Consider the following 17,239-nt stretch of genomic DNA (forward strand, 5'->3'; position numbering starts at 1 on the left):
AAGCAAGTGACTTGTTAAAAGAGATAATCCTCAAAATAAAAAAAAGTGAAATAAATAATAATAAGTCGTTTTTCATGTTTGGCGAACGTTTCACGACACCAGCATCTGAAATATTAAACATCCAAGTAGAGATTTATTGTGTTTTTGTTATGTTTTCTTTAATAAACGTGCACTTCCTGTGATGTAGTAACTCACAGCAATAAGTTGTGCATGTAATAAAAACTACTTAACATTCAGAAACAAGTCGCTTGTTAAAAAAAAAAAAGAAGAGAATATCCTCATAAAATAAAAATGTGAAATAAATTACAAAATATATAAAAAAAAAAAAAAAAGAGCAGAACAACTTTGTGGAAACAAAAGTAATTGGGACATTTAATGAATGTCTTATTATCTTGATCGTTTAGCGGTTATATTTTTGCAGTAGCATAACCCCAGACTGCAGAAATATAGCCGCTAAATGATCTAAATAATAAGAAATTCATAATCCACGTGATTAAAGGCCGCTGACGCTCGTCCTCACCTGTGGTGGATGATGCGGTGCATCTGGAGCCACTCAAACTTGATGCCGTAGCGGAGGTACTTCTCCTCCAGCTGCGAGTACATGGGGTTCTTGTGCCGCCGCTTCACGGCCTTGTCCTCCTCGCCCTCGCCGAACTCGCTGGTCGGCGGGTCGTCCATGTCGTTCTTCCTCTGGTAGTTTCTGAACAGCACCTGGCAGTAGATCTCCAGCTGGAAACGACAAATAAAAGCATTTAAAATGATTAAAAAACGAGGGAGACGGAAGATTTGGAGTGGACGTTGTGTGTCTGTCACACACACACACACACACACACACACACACACACCTGGAGCTCGGTGACCCAGGAGCAGTGCCAGTACGACATGTTGGACCACTTGGTGAAGAACTCCCGGTCCGGGCGCCCCACCAGCGGTTTGGGGTCGGGGGCGTCGGCCGCGAGGTCGGGGGGGGCGGGGCACCGGCGTCGGGGGCGGGACTTCGCCCCACCGCCACGTCAGGATCTTCTGGACCTTCGCCTTGATGGGGGGACACTGGAGGAGGAGATTTATTAATATTATGAGGAAGATGATGAATGTTTAAACTGAATATCTTGTGAGAGAAACAATGCTTTTGAAAGAAGACTGGGAAATTCTGACGGTCATTTCTCGCTTTCATTTAACATTTTATAGACGAAACAATACAATTAAAACCAGCAGATTATTTGATAGTGAAATACTTTTTTAAGTGTTAATATGATAATGTTTTCCTTTTTCTTCTCCTTTATTCAGACGAGATAGAATATTACGTCTCACACACTTTATCACGAACAAATACGTCTTGTTTCTCGTCAATGATGGAAAATACAATAATTTATATTATAATAATTTAAGAAAAGAAATTCAAAAACTAATAAACGTGAAAAGATGAAGTCTTTTACAGACAATAAATTAAGATAATAATAAGCAGATTACTTTACAGTGAAAATATGTTTTGGGACGCAACAAACAGATTTTTATTTATTTTTTACTGCTTATTTTCTCTTGTGTGATTTAAAGTCTTTTAATAAATCCACTAACTGTTTAGATAAAGATTTACAAAAATATCAAGTCAACGGCTCTTCAAATAACCGTTTAATCGTTCCTCAAAACTCCGTAATATTCCAGCGTTTCATCACTTTAAACACTTTTAACTGTTCATCTAATCTGTTCCTGTATTTCTGCGTTGCTTTTCTTGAACGCAACCCGTTTTTAATCCTCAACAGGCACAGAAACGCCTCCCGGATCCACGGTAAACACTGTTTACCGTGGATCCTCGTCGGGCAGAAAGAGCACAAACATCGGCCGGCCCACCGAATAAAAGCCGCCGGTTCTCTCGGCCCTAACCCACCGTGCATCGGGGGCAGATCCACTCCCCGTTGGGGATCTCGGGCAGCGGCGGGTTGAGGCAGTGGATGTGGTACGACGACGGGCACGAGTCGCAGCAGAGCAGCTCTCCTCCGTCTTTGCAGACGCGGCAGAACTCCATGTGCAGGTCGTCCTCCTCCATGTCCACGGCCTCGATCTCCTCCTCGCCTTCCGACGGCTCGTCCCGGGCCTCCCACTGGATGCCCTCCTTCTCCTGCAACGGGGAACAAATCAGATGTTCCATACCCAAAACACAAAAAGGACCATTGCTTGCGTTACCTTGAATTCCTGAAGAAAGCATGTTTGGATTTTCCGGCTTCACAATGAACAGTCTGAGGGCAACAGACACTGGACTCTTAAGACCGGCCTAAAAACCTTTTTATTCAGGAAGGCACTTTTTATTTTATTATTATAGTTTGTTTTAACCAACTCATTCTTTTGAAAGAAAAGTGCGTTACAAATTAAATGCATTATTATTATTATAACAAAGTATCAAAAAAAAAAGTGAAAAGTCTGAAGCAAATGGGCAAAAGCTATTTAAAAAGTCTGTTTACAAACTCTCACAAACATGCATCTTTGTCAAAGAAACGTACCGTTTAAAAACCACACAAACGCCTCAGGGTTGTGCGTCCAAAGATGCACAAGTTTGTTAAGAAGCAAGAACCAGACTGGATCAACGTTTTGTGAGAGTTCGCAAACAAAAAGGGTTGCTGTCGTTTAATGGCGCCCAAATTTACGTCAAGGTTTCTCTTCTTTTTTTGGATTCTTTCTTCGCCAAGAATTTAAGGTAACAAGGGGAGACTAATAATACACAAATGGTGCTTTTTGTGTTACTTTAAAAACACAAAGTTCCCATCTTTCTTGATCTTCATGCATCTTGTCCTACTTTTTGGGGACTCTTAGAGAAACTATACTTCAGTTGATGTTTTGCCTTGTTGTACTTTTTGACATTTATTTCCAGCAGCGTCGGCGGGTCGCTTACGCAGTGCGGGCAGCTCCAGGTGCCCTCGGGGGCCTTCTCCATGTCGGGGTCCAGGCAGACCATGTGGTACGCTCGGGGACAGGTGTCACACAGGATGATCTCTCCGCCCTGCTGGCAAACCTCGCAGTAGTCCTGGTGGTCCGTCTCATAGCCGTCTCCTTCCTCAGCTGCTTAGTTTAAAAAAACAAAACATTTAAAAAACGAAGAAGAAGAAGAAAAACCCCCCACCTCCGAACATCACACATTCACCCCGAGACACAGGATGTGACACGTGCATCGATGTTGGGTGAGTCACCTTTTCCCGCGTTCGACGACACATTTCCTCAACACCGACAAACGTAAACGTCCATGTCGACATTCGGTTAAAGCTTTTCCGCCAAAACACTCGCGTAAGTGTACGCCGTTTCCCCCCCGAAACGGCAGACGCAAAAAGGGTTAATAATAATAATATTTTGATTTTATATAGAGCTTTTCTGAATACTCAATGAGGTTCAATGTGTGCGTGTTAAAAAGCCCCAAAGACTCAACTAAACGTGAAAAAACTGCCGTTAAAAAAGGATTTCTAAGCCGATTTTTTTGGCCGCCGGAATCCATCTGAGACGATGTCCGAGTGGCTGCACAAGAGGATGAAGATGATGATGATGAAGAAGACGATGATGCATCAGGAGAAGATGGCCAAGACCAAGATGTCGTCCTTCTAAATATAATCAGCTGACTCAGGCAGTGACTAATGTGTGTGTGTGTCTCGTGTTGTTCACCGCCGTGTGTTTAACCCGAACGCAGCTGCTTACGCCTCAACAGGTAGAGCCGTGAATCACCGACGTGACGGTGCAACTCCCTCAGGTTGCAGTAAACCTACTGTTTATTTAGTGCAACAACGAGGAGGAGGAGGAGGAGGACACGAAGAAGACTGAATGTCAGAGCGCGTACACACACACACACACACACACACACCTTTCTTCTTCTTGGGTTTGCTCTTGGACGGCTTCTTTTTGCTGCGGCTGCTGCGGCTGTTGGATCCCTCCGAGACGGAGACGCTGTTCATGCTGCCGTCCTCGAAGTCGCTGTCCACTTCGGGCTCGGGCTCGTCCTCCTCGCTCTGTGCAGACGAGAGACAGAGAGAGAGAGAGACACACACACACACACACACACACTTGTTAAAAACAGTTTGTCGTACACAATTTCATGTGGGCGCCCAAGAACAAGAGACAGAAAAAGAGACAGACAGACAGAAAGAGACAGAGAGAGAGAGAGGGAGAGAGACAGACTGACAGAAAAAGATACAGACAGACGGAGAGAGAGAGACAGACAGACGGAGAGAGAGAGACAGACAGACGGAGAGAGAGAGAGAGACAGACGGAGAGAGAGAGAGAGAGAGACAGACGGAGAGAGAGAGACAGACGGAGAGAGAGACAGAGGGAGAGAGACAGACAGACGGAGAGAGAGACAGACAGACGGAGAGAGAGAGAGAGACAGACAGACGGAGAGAGACAGACAGACGGAGAGAGAGAGACAGAGGGAGAGAGACAGACAGACGGAGAGAGACAGACAGACGGAGAGAGACAGACAGACGGAGAGAGAGAGACAGACGGAGAGAGAGAGACAGAGGGAGAGAGACAGACAGACGGAGAGAGACAGACAGACGGAGAGAGAGAGACAGTGGGAGAGAGACAGACAGACGGAGAGAGAAAGACACAGACAAAGAGAGAGAGAGACAGACAAAGAGAGAGAGACAGACAAAGAGAGAGAGACAGACAAAGAGAGAGAGACAGACAAAGAGAGAGAGAGGGAGAGAGAGAGAGAGAAAAGAGACAGACAGACAAGAGACAGAAAGACGGAGAGAGAGAGAGAGACAGACAGACGGAGAGAGAGACAGACAGACAAAGAGAGAGAGAGAGACAGACAGACAAAGAGAGAGAGGGAGACAGACAGACAAAGAGAGAGAGGGAGAGGCTGTGGTTCGTACCGACGAGCGCTTCCTCTTGCTGTTGAAGCCTCCCAGTTTGATTTTGAGAGGAGCCACTTTCTTGGTCTTGGCGTTCTTCTTCTCTTGTGCTTTCGGCGTAGGTTTGGACTTCTTGCGGGCGTTGGGACCTGCCGACAAAACAAAACGTCAGTCGCGCACAGATTAAAAAAGAATAAACATCCGCCTGAACCCGTTTGGCTTCAGCCGTACCTTTTCCTTCCTTAGTCTTGGCCTTGCGTAGCGGCACAGCCGGCGGCGGTGGCGGCGGCGGAGGAGGAGGGGGCGGAGCCTCCTCCGGGGAAGGCGGCGGCGACGGAGACGACGGAGCGACCGGCGCGACCTCCGCCACCATGGTGTCGACCGCGGCCGGCACGTTGGCGGTGGCCAGGGCCGCGTTGGCGGCGGCGGCGCCCCTCAGCGGGTTGTTGGTGCTGAACTCACGCCACTTGGCGCCCAGGACCATCATCATCTTGGAGACGGCGATCTTGGGGTTCTTGGCTGCGATGAGGGGCCTTGAGGAGGAGGAGGAGGAGGAGGAGGAGGAGGAGGAGGGACACATTTAAAATGTGGAGAGAGAAAGAAAGAAACTCGTGCATCATGGGACATTTCTCTCCTGGATAAGACATGAAGTAAAACGGGTCGTTTTCTACCTGACGAACTGGCTGAAGGCCTTGTAGTTGGTCAGAGAGCGGTAGTCCTCCTCCGTGAACACGTGGTCGATGTCCTCCATGCCCCAGTCGTCAAGCAGCTGGGACGACGACTTCGGCTCCTGCAGGAACAACAACAACAACAACAACAACAACAACAAGCTTCGTTAGAGCGACGAGGTTAATATAGGAACATTATTAAAAAGATGCGAAAATCTTGTTAGCAACCTGTAAAAAAGACTTTCGCAAGATGGTGGCTGTAATTATGAAAGAAATATGATAGATAGATAGAGATAGATAGATAGATAGATAGATAGATAGATAGATAGATAGATAGATAGATAGATAGATAGATATGTATAAATACATGATATAGAGCCGTTGAGTCGGAGGGAAGTGGACAATGTTTACATGTCAACGATGAGACGTTTTTTTATGTTTATGTGATCCGTCTATGATGTAATTAACAAAAACAAAAAGCAGGTAAACACTGAAAACTGGAAGCTCTTTGGGATCCACAAGCTGCCGAGTCTTCAGTAATAAAATGTGACATAATACACGCACGAATATCAGAACCAACAAAAGTAGACGTTTCAAAATGCATCGATGGCAAAGAGTCACATTGAAATGTCTCAATAACAGCAGTAACACACACACACACACACACTCACACACGTTAATCTGTTACCTCACAAGCACTTTAGCTCAGCGAGGAGTTATCGATGCTAATCGGATCAATCGGAGGAGAACCCGATTCAAAAGACGAGTCCCAACATGTCCGTCTCTTCAGAGCATATTACATTACGGGCGATCACAGACGCGAAACCTTCCTCTTCTCACAGGGACGCCTTTGTTCCGCCCAACATGCTGAATGACGACGGCACAGCTAACAGCTAACAGCAACGAGGCTACGCAACACCTGAATTCAATCGAGGGGCCGGGCGGCTTCATTTAATCGAATTTTGGCCTCGAAAATAGACAATCTTGGAGGAAAGAAATGACCATTTGTTTTTTTGCAGCGATGCCGAGTCTCGGAGCCTTTATATCTACACAATAACTGAGTTTATGGTTAAATAGTTCCTCGAGCTTCTTCATTCGGCTCAAAAAGTAAAAGACTAATTGATGCATTTGAGTTAATTTGGCAAACAAGATGTCCTTGTTAAATAATCATGTCCTTGTTAAATAATTCTGATTATTCTTTTTTGCCATAATCATTTGAATCAACAGTGGGTTTTTTTGTTGAAGTGTCTAAAATTAACAAGCAACAAGCTGAATGCAATTTTTTCATATTTAATTGAGTTAATTAGGATTTAATCTGACAATCTGACCATCTAGATTTAAAAGATAAAACATAAAAAAGTTGCTTTTGTTCAATCAGAACCATTTCTGCGCCGGTTATTCTCCCAATTATTTTTTTGATTAAAGCATTAAAATCGATCGCTTGATAAAATGTTAGAACGTAGCGTGAACATTTTCACCACATTTAATGAACCACAAACATCCAGACAAAGGAAAAAGCAGCAAATCCTCATGATTCAGAAGCCGGGACCACAACAATATTTGTGTTTTTTTTGTGGGGGAACAGACTTCAAAATAGATATAGAAATAAATTTTGTAAATCTGAACGAATTGTGAATATTTTCACCAATAAAACCACTTTCTTCGACCTAAAGTTTAAAAAGGCCCCGAGCAGGTGAGCAGTAATCTCCTCCTCTTCCTCCTCCTGCTCCTCTTCCTCCTCTAGTCTTTTCCGTAAAATCCTGCATCCCATCTTATTAAATGGCTGCCGAGCAGATCGAGCGGCGGCTCTGACAATGAATCAAAAATGTGTTTATCTAGCCCAAAAAAAAAAAAAAAAAAAAAAAAAAAAAGGGTCAAGAGCGCAGTGCGGTGCGGCGCCAAGCGGGGTTGCCTTGGTAACAGCATATATGCCTTACACCACCCGCCCCAGACACACACACAGACTTACACACCCCACGCCCCCCCCCCTTTGCATAAGTGTCATTAACTACGAGGCCCCCCATTGGCCGCCGGGTCTTCTGAGTCCAGCAGACGCAGCTCTTTGTTTCCCCGTCTCTCGTCTCACGTTTCTGTCTGTCAACCAGGAACGACTCCATTACAGGTACGCTGGCAACAGAGCGCACAAAAGGGCTTTTCACACAGGTCATAACCCACAAAAATGAAGGCAACGTGGTCGGCAGAAAGCGTAGATTCTTAGCGCCTCAACCAAAACAGTTTCACGTGTTTTGTACATTTCTAATAAATAAAAACAGGGACTGTATCCGTAGTTCTGCATGTTTTTGTCCATTAGCTACAACTCGCATTCACTTCACCTCACAGCGAAACGTTTTGCATGATGCTGCTCTTCCAGAACAGTCGATATGAGGCTATAAAGTCTGTCAATTCAGACACATTTTACACGCAGCAATGTTTAAACTGACAAACGTTAACGCAGGTTTTAGAGTCTGGACCCTAAAACCTGCTGCCTGGCTGGTTTAAAATGCCTGTTTTCTTTTTTTTCAACCGCCAATTCTACTCTGTTTATGGCAGCCGGAAGCTGTAGAAACCGTCATGAACGTCAGATGTTCATCTTTACGACGGTCCTTGAACACATCGTGTGTGTGCGATGCACGCTTCTGCCAGACAACCGAAACAATCGGAAAATATTAAAATTTGTCATAAGAAAAACAGTCTCGTTAAAAATTGTCCTCCAAATAAACCGTTTGCTCCAAACAGATTCTGTTAAAAAGATCAAATTCTGCGCAACTATGATGCTGAGACCAACAGTCACGTGACCAAACATTCTGCGAAACTTTGACTGCAGGCTTTAACAGAGGAGAGGCTGTGCCAATGTGAATAGTTCAATGTATATCGCATATAACAATGTTGGATATAAAGATGTTTTAACGGCGTTATTATTGTGCACAAAAGAAAGTTGAGTTCCCTCTCCTTCTAGCCGTTTCCACAGAGGCGCAGGACTTTCATATTGCAGTGAAAACCAAGGCCACAGAGTGAAAAACACCCCGAAACTGTGCAGGGTTCAGAGGTTTAGGCCATGAACTGGAACAACTAAAACTACGCGTCCTGTAGAGCAGCGAGAACGGTCTCCAAAAAAGTTATGCATCCAAAGTTTGTCTTTACGGAGTTAAAACCCACAACCTGTAGTGGTGACCGATGCTCCAAAGCCTCCACAAGATTCCACACGATCATGCAAGAATTATTGGAACTCTTGAGTTTCTTGGGAGCACGTCAAGTACTTCCTACCTAAATCGTCACAGACTGAAGCCGTACTCGGTGCAGACGCTTCACTAAAACCAACTTCTCCCCCGTTCTCCTCACCGAGCTGTCGTCGTCATCGTCGTCGTCGTCTTCCTCCTCGGGCTCCGGCTCCTTCTTCTTGGAGCTGCTCCTCTCGACCCCGGAGCTGCTCCTCTTCTTCTCCTTGCCGCTGCTGCCCCTCCTCTTCTTCTTGCGTCCCGGAGTGTAGTCGCTGCCCTCGCTGTCGGAGCGCAGGGCGTGGCCGCCCTCCGCCTCCACCGCGCTGCCGGCGTCCATGGGCTCTGGGGAGCTGGCGGGGAGCTCCTGGAACGAGAGGGAGGGCGAAAAGGGCAGAGGTTGGCGAACTGAAGCCATCGGGTCAAAGCATAAAAACATATTTATCAGAGGAATGATTGAATATAACTTATCTAAAGTCTCAAAAGTGAAGACTGAAATGTCTGTCAGCTTGTAATGTGCTTTGTCCATCAACAAGCAGTGTTGATACACAGGAAAATAGTTCTTAATCGTTCTTCAGACGACTTAAATTACACAAAAAAGGTTGAGTTGTGCTCTTGAAAAAGTAAATAAAAGTAGGGGAACCCTCTCTGAATAAATCAAAGAATGGTGAGAGGGGAAAAAAGATGCAAGAGGCTAAAGTTCACGCACTGGATAGTTTCTAAAAATGAAAAAAGGTGAGCAAGGGGCCGCCGAAAGCCTCGAAGCAGCGTCAACAATCATGCCACCTAGCTGCAGTAGCATGCCACCTAGCTACAGTAGCTTGCCACCTAGCTACAGTAGCTTGCCACCTAGCTGCAGTAGCTTGCCACCTAGCTGCAGTAGCTTGCCACCTAGCTACAGTAGCTTGCCACCTAGCTGCAGTAGCTTGCCACCTAGCTGCAGTAGCATGCCACCTAGCTACAGTAGCATGCCACCTGGCGATATGACACGGGGGACTGAATTTGAGGAATAGGTGGTTTATCGGACCATAAATGAGACTAGAACTTTGTCTCACTCCCCAGCCGTGGGGAACAACTCCCCAGGGGAGGAGAGCGGGCGCCAGCCGCAGAAACTAAAATTCAACCAGCGGAGAACCCTCCGGAGAGACCGGACCGGCTGCTCCCGGTTACGGTCTCTTAGTGGCGGGGAGCAAAAAACAGATTTGGGAATGAGACATTTCATTTCATGTCCACAGAAGCTTCACGGAAATCAGGAAAATGTAAAAAATTATAAAGACGCTAGTGGACAAAATACGCAGATCAGAGGCTAAATAAATAAGAGAGCAGAGATAACTAGCGTCCTGAATATCAGGACCTGTCGGGGAGCTACAGCCAATAAAATGCATGTGTTGAGGGGAAACTTGGCGGAGAGGGTCTACCTGTGTGTTGCACCTGGATTGTTGGGCGACTGCAGGAAAAAAAACGGCACACAGGGACTGAGCTAATGGTTAAGACGACGTGTGGATCAACAAGAATGACTCCACCACTTTGAGCTTTTACAGCGCTTCAGTGATAAAAACAGATTTATTTCAGGTGCAAGATGTGCAGCGTGAGCACGTCAGCGATCTTGTTGTGGACGTTAACGTGCACAAAAACATTTAATCTGCCATAGGAGGGCAGGAGGACTTCAAGCATTTCACAATCGGAACTACTTCCATCCAGAAGATTTGACTTTTATTGGCTGTTTTGCCGACAAGAGAAGATCATAAAAAGTCTGCAGACGGTGAAGTTGAACTAACGGCGTCTGGGTTTCAGGGTCGTTTTTAAAATCGAACTCATCATCTGGGACACAGGATTAAAAAGTTGTCGTATACTTTGGGTAGTTTTCTGACTTTGATGACAGCCTTACCTCTCTGCGCGACCGCCTCTTGCTGCCCTTGCTCTCTTTGCTCTTCTTGGCCTTCTTCTTCTTCTTCACCTTTGGGGTCTCAGCCTCCGAGACCTCCTCTTCCTCATCGTCTGCAAAAAAAGGGAAAAAGAAAGTCAGGCCAGCGGAGACATTTCACAGACAGCGACGTACAGAGACGAGCGTTCCGGCGTTTCCGTCCGCAAAACGCAAGCTGGTGAACTTTCAGCCGCTTCCCTCGCGTGTATTTTGATTTTTTTTTATATATATATATATATGTATATATTTATTAAGAGTCATCCCTGAATTTAAAGAGATTGATTGACGGGGCCTCTACCACATTTTCACCCTTCTTGAAGTGACCGACTAGCTTCCTTTTGAGTTTTAAAAAAAAACACACGAGTAAGTGACAAAGTCTGGACTCCAGCGGGACGATTTAGCGTTCCTTCTTTCGCCTGCCAGGCTGCAACCGCATTCACATGGCGTTAAATGGCTTTTAAGTGGTCCATGATTAGACTGCTAGAATAAAAACCAACAGGAGTCCAGAGAACCAGGACTAGTGGAGGATCAGCAGTGGTTTGGGCTGCTAGTTGCCCCTTAGGGGCAAGATTCAAATCAGTTTGTTCCAGTGGTTAAAACCCTAATTTACAACTGATTAGTCATTAGGAGTTACCACCCCACGTCCTCCTGCAGGCCTGAGGACAGAGGGGAGAGGATCCCAGTCTCCCAGAGAGGATCCCAGTCTCTCAGAGAGGATCCCAGTCTCTCAGAGAGGATCCCAGCTCAGCGTTTAGCATCGCCTCAGTGGCTCCAAAGTGAAGCGGTGTGGCACTCGAAACCTGTTAATGTAATCGACTACGGTAAAAAAGTCAAATGGCAAGCAGCCATTAAGACGCACCTGGTGAGGAAGACGCTTTAATGGGATGAGCTGCTTTGGTTTTTTATGTCACGACAAGGAGAGCAAGATGTGCCGAGTGATGTGGACGGATGCAAGATTTTAAAAATACAGAGCTCTGCTTTGAGAATAGTGTTTATTGTAGAGACCAGTTTTACAAAGACACTTAAGAATGATATGAAATTATATTTATGATGATAGGTGTGTAGACCCGAGCTGTGGGCTCCAGATCTTGGACTCGGTCACAAAATTGTGCATTCACAACTAAAGGGAATATCAGAACGACTACAAAAATATACCATTTAAACTTAAATGGACCGCATACGAAAACAGAAACGACACCTAACTTGAGCTGGGACAATTAAATAGATTAAGCCGCCATTCAAATGAACACAGAAATAATCAGAAACTGTTTTTTGTTTTATTTATCCAAGCACAGGAACCAATAATACTTGTCTTCTTCTTCTCTGTTTTGTATTATTGTAAAGGGAGCGTCTTTGGCTGTTGTACAAACATCTGAAGACACGAGCTTGGACTCCGAGAACTGTGAAGGATATTAATTTCTCACAATCTCAAAAGACTAAACGCTTAATCAATTATGAAATATAGTCGCAGCTCAACACGCTCCTGCTTGAGTTCACATCTATTTCAGTGGTGGAATAAAAACACATCCACCTAAGTGCTATAGTTTTCAATTCAGAGACACTAGTTCTTTACAGGAGTAGTTCCATTCACTGTGACTATATACTACATTTCAGAAGGAAAGGTTGTACTTTTTATTGCACTACTTCAATTTGACAGCCTTTGCCAATCAAGATTATTGACACAAAATATGATTCAACTGATATGCGATACATTAGTATAGTTTAAAGCTACCACAAAGCGTCATTATAATCCAATAATGTAAAATATAGGATCCTGAAATGTACTTTTTACTATTGTATTTTAAGTAAATGCATTTATTTGCCCTTTTACTTGATTCAATATATATTTGGAATACTTCTGGCACTGATGCATCATCATCAGATGACAGAAAACAGACACAGACCGATGTTTCTTTGCATCATAATCCAATAAAAATATAAATATGAACAAATAACGTGCATTACATCCGAGAATTAGTTTTTTCCTCCTCTGCATCTTTCGGGTGGATTGCACAATATTTAGATGCATGCAGCAATCACGTGACAGATTCATTAAAAGATGGTGCTACGTGATAAATTAACGCAGCATTTAATGTGAAAGCGTACTTACGAGGACTTCTTGTTCTCAAAGCTTCCAGTGTACGCAGCGCGTGCACGTCGGTATTATACACACACTGTAAACAATGCAACCCCCCTTCTCACACACACACACACACACACACCACACAGTATGCATATATAATATCTACCCAGGAAGACGAATCGATAAGATGCCAGATAATGTTTTATTTGTACTTTATTCTCCGTGCGCGCGCCCCCTCCACTCTCTCCGCACGCACACACACACACACACTCACGTGCGCGCGCACGCACACACACACGCACGCACGCATAACAAACCACCGGCCACGAGGAGGGAAACGCTGCGGGAACGTCATCCGCGAGCTTCCAAGCTAACTGGCTGCCTCCATCTTGTCATCGGACACGTAAATAACGCCGGTAGCAGGCGACCGTTTACCGGGGGAAACACGACCGGGAAACCGGCGTAAAATAGTCGAGCCCCCCGTCACACACATTTTTGTATCAATAAAGACAACAATAAAAGACGTTAAACCGACAACGCGCGGGCAAGTTTAACGTCCCCAGCGTAGTTAGCAACATTAGCTCGGCGGGCCGAAACATGATTCATGTGAATGTAAAAACAGGCGGAAAACATCTGCTCAATGCTAGCTCGCGAGCCTCCCGCCTTACCGTGAAGTAGCCGGTCCTCCGGGGCTCCGTAACCGTCGCCGCCGCCGCCGTCCTCGCTTCCAGACATCGCTGACGAGGGGGGTGGGGGGGATAACTTTATATTTAGTTAGCTAAGCAGTTTAGCTAAACTAAATACAACAAAGTTGGGGTATCCAGAGTTCTGGTGCAGGTCTTTTAGAGTCGGTTCGGATGGTCGGACAGGTTTACCCCCCTGACAAGGGAAATAAGAAGCACACAAAAAAAGAAAAAGAAAACGGAAGTGAATATTTTAAAACAGCTAAGAGAGACAATTTAAAAAAAACAACAACAACAAAACACACACAAACAAACTCCGCCGCGTGGACTTTGTTAAAGACAATAAATTATAACTTTATCTGGTGATGAGACAGATTACAAGCCTCCATCTCCCCGCGTGCAGCTGACATGTTGCCATTAGCACGCGCTGCTAACCGGTTCGGAGACGATCCCCACACACAAAAAAGACACAATAAATAAAGCAGCAGAAGAAGAAGCAGCAGTGAGGCCGTTTTGCAGACTTAACACATCTTCTTAAAATAAACAACCCGGCGTCCATCTTTTACCTTTTACTCAAGTATTACATTTTTTTTATTTTTTTACAAACAATAAAACCACACACACAAAAACCTGATACTCACAACTTGATTCACCAGCTTCTCTCTGCCTAAAAAAAAAAACCCCAGTAAGTCCGCGCCGACTTTGTCAATCAATCAATACTTGTGTGTGTCTCTCTGGCCGTTCAGGTAGCCGCACACGGACACATTTAAATATATTTCCGTGTTTTTTTATTTTTTTTATATATATATAAATATATATATATATATATATATATGTAGAGCGCAGCGTGTGCGCACGACGCCGTCTCCTCTTTCTCTGCCTCGCACACTACACACACCCCGCGCGCGCGCGCACACACACAAAGAGATCAGGGGGCAGGCATCCCATAATATCCCCCCCTTCCTCCTCCACACATACACACACTTCAGTCACCCCTCCCCCACTCTGCATAGTTACCTTGCAACATACAGACCATAATAGTCAACCCCCCCTCCCTCTCCTACAGTCTCTTCCCCATTCCTCCATGCACCCCCCCTCCCATAGCAACCGTGGTTACTGTGGAGACGCCCCCCCCCCCCCTCCTCCCACCCCTGTGCGGCATCCCATAATAGTAATGAGCGCAGTCACTGACATCCCTCAATAAGCATAACTCCAAAAAGAGAGCGAGAGAGAGAGAGATGGGAGGAAAAAAACAGAAAGAAAAGCGTCACATGACAAGCGCGTGTGTGTGTGTGTGTGTGTGTGTGTGTGTGTGTGTGTGTGTGTGTGTGTGTGTGTGTGTGTGTGTGTGTGCCACATGGCTACTCAACTTGAGTGTGCATGTTTGCATGTATGTGCAGCCGGTGTACTGTATGCAGTCTGGCTGCGCGGGATGCAGATGCAATGCTACTACTTTTTTTTTTAAAGCACCTTAAGGTGGGGGGCGGGTCACCGAAAAGTTGGGTGACCCGGGTGTCACCCCATAACATATGAGGATTATGACTCACCACAAATGTTATGGTGAACCTGAAGGCCGGACGGAGGTGAAGAGAGAGAGAGAGAGAGAGAGAGAGAGAGAGAGAGAGAGAGAGAGAGAGGGGTTAAAACAGTCGGCCTGCAGGGTGAAGGTCACAAAGGTCAAACTGCAGCCCCCCCCATCACAACAAGAAACAGGGAGCCCAGAAGTACCAGTAGCCAATAGCTGAGTTAAGCTGTCTGCTACACACACACACACACACACACACACACACACACACACACACACACACACACACACTCGCTCAACAGGCTGCTTTGGAAATGCATTGCAGTCAATGGTGGGAAAAACGTCTGGGTCCTAGACAGTTTTTTTTCTTCCCACCATTAACCAACTGTAGTGCATTTAGACTGTGCAGCGAAAGTGGACTAGTGCTGAGTGTGATGTTTTACGTGTGTGTGTGTGTGTGTGTGTGTGTGTGTGTGTGTGTCTGTGTGTGTGTGTGTGTGTGTGTGTGTGTGTGTGTGTGTGTGTGTGTGTGGTGGGGGGGGTGTACATTGTCAGCTGATGGGTGAGGTCTAAAAAGGTTTAAATTCAGGGGGGGGCATCAGAATGAGCTGTGCGTTGTTGTTGTTGTTGTTGTTGTTGTTGTTGTTGTTGTCTGCTGATGTGGCTTGAGTTGCCCACAAGTGTGCACCCCCCCCCCCCCCCCTAAAAAAAACAGCTGTTTGACCAGTCAGAGTACAAGATAGAGCCAGAAGTATGTGGACATTACTTTAATGAACATACTGGCCCTTTAAGAAGACAATGTGAAACCCGACACTGTATAAATCAATAACCTGATTGGCCCAGCAAACTCACAGATGAACATCTAAGAAAATTATGAAAAATTAACGCATGATATCATTAAAAGAAATTACAAAAAATTTATGAATTAACACGAAAAACACATTTTCAATTTTTTTTAAACGTACAATACGTGATATTGATCAGCATATTTGCGCAAAACAATTATATTTCATACAAAGTTTTTGGTTACCTTTGCTGCCCCGAACCCGGATAGTTGTGCCAGCTAAAAAAAATTATAATCTTGGGGCGAGTCAATTAAAAATTGTTGACGGTAGCTTGTTTGTTTGTTTGTTTGCTTGTTTGTGCAGGACGTCCCGTGTCACGGTGTTCACGTCTGCCGGGTTTCAACTCCACGTTCTAGCGACGAAACCTCGACCAACGAAATGGAGTCACTGACTGCGTTCACATGTTTTTATTCCAAACACAAGAATGTTCCCAACTGGATTTTGACTCTTGCATATTCGGAATTATTTTGATGATTTTCTTCTTACGATTAAAAACGTGTGACGTGTCCATTTTATTCTGGTTTCAGGAGCTTTCGTTGGCCTTGAATACATTCAGAAAATGAGTTTCAATGGAAATGTGATTTACGTCTTTTTTCTCGTATTTTGTCACGATAGACAGTGATGAGGACGGGTCACAGGGGTCACAGAGGTCACAGAGGTCACAGGGGTCACAGAGGTCACTGGGGTCGTTTTACATTCATCACGGCTGCATGCGAATGAGAATATTAGGAATATTTTATGCATCCACAACTTTTGTGAGAAAATGTGTTGGGTAACCGGACCAGACTAGAATGGACCGTACTGGATTGGATTGGACTGACTGGACCGGACTAAACTGGACTGGACTGACTGTATTGTACCGGACTGGAATGGACTAGACTGGACTAGATTATACCGGACTGGACTAGTTATCGTAGAACATAAAAGGCAGAATTTTGGGTCGGTAGGGAAAAACCTGGAAGTGAGCGAAGATCCAACAGCTGCTGGTCATTTCCCAGGGTGCATCAGTCCGTCATTATGAGCGGCTTATTGTGCAGAAGAAGAAACAAACTGATATTTTGTATTGCACTGCATCGCCGTCGCGTCACTACCTGCGAAATTGGACGATTTGTTCCGGTTTTAATCCGCGGCGGGTTTATTAATAATCTACGGGTGAAATTATTCACGTCAGCACATTGTTGCAGCGCCGGCTCTCTTTGGCTTTTCACCCTCTTCAAGCTGTCTCCCTTCTGGCTCCAGCTGGAGGCCTCTCTCTCTCTCTCTCTCTCTCTCTCTCTCTCTCTCTCTCTCTCTCTCTCCCCCTCTGACTCATCTCTTTCCTTCTCTTCTTCTGGCCTTTTTTTCTTTGTCCCACCGCCACTGCTCTTCCTCTCCTCTCACAAAGAACGACTTAAAAACAACAACTTCTCTTGTCTTTCTTTTTCTCCGCATTTCTTCCTCTCCTCCTCCCCTCCCCCACACTTCTCC

General features: G+C 45.3%; 1 protein-coding gene across 1 annotated transcript in view; it reads right to left on the reverse strand.

The window, feature by feature from the left end:
• LOC306748773 (chromodomain-helicase-DNA-binding protein 4-like) overlaps nucleotides 1–14,056 on the reverse strand; it is a 29,844-nt gene extending 15,788 nt beyond the window's left edge. Inside the window, 13 exon segments of the mRNA XM_079231983.1 lie at nucleotides 521–729; nucleotides 846–968; nucleotides 970–1,050; nucleotides 1,886–2,116; nucleotides 2,885–3,051; nucleotides 3,839–3,983; nucleotides 4,851–4,978; nucleotides 5,061–5,362; nucleotides 5,501–5,619; nucleotides 8,837–9,079; nucleotides 10,601–10,710; nucleotides 13,388–13,598; nucleotides 14,044–14,056. Coding sequence (XP_079088109.1) covers nucleotides 521–729; nucleotides 846–968; nucleotides 970–1,050; nucleotides 1,886–2,116; nucleotides 2,885–3,051; nucleotides 3,839–3,983; nucleotides 4,851–4,978; nucleotides 5,061–5,362; nucleotides 5,501–5,619; nucleotides 8,837–9,079; nucleotides 10,601–10,710; nucleotides 13,388–13,454 — 1,925 coding nt within the window. The 5' untranslated portion in view covers nucleotides 13,455–13,598; nucleotides 14,044–14,056.
• Between the last annotated feature and the right edge of the window lie 3,183 nt (nucleotides 14,057–17,239).

The sequence above is a fragment of the Taurulus bubalis genome, assembly GCF_910589615.1.
Source record: "Taurulus bubalis genome assembly, chromosome: 16".
NCBI classification, from domain to species: Eukaryota; Metazoa; Chordata; class Actinopteri; order Perciformes; family Cottidae; genus Taurulus; species Taurulus bubalis.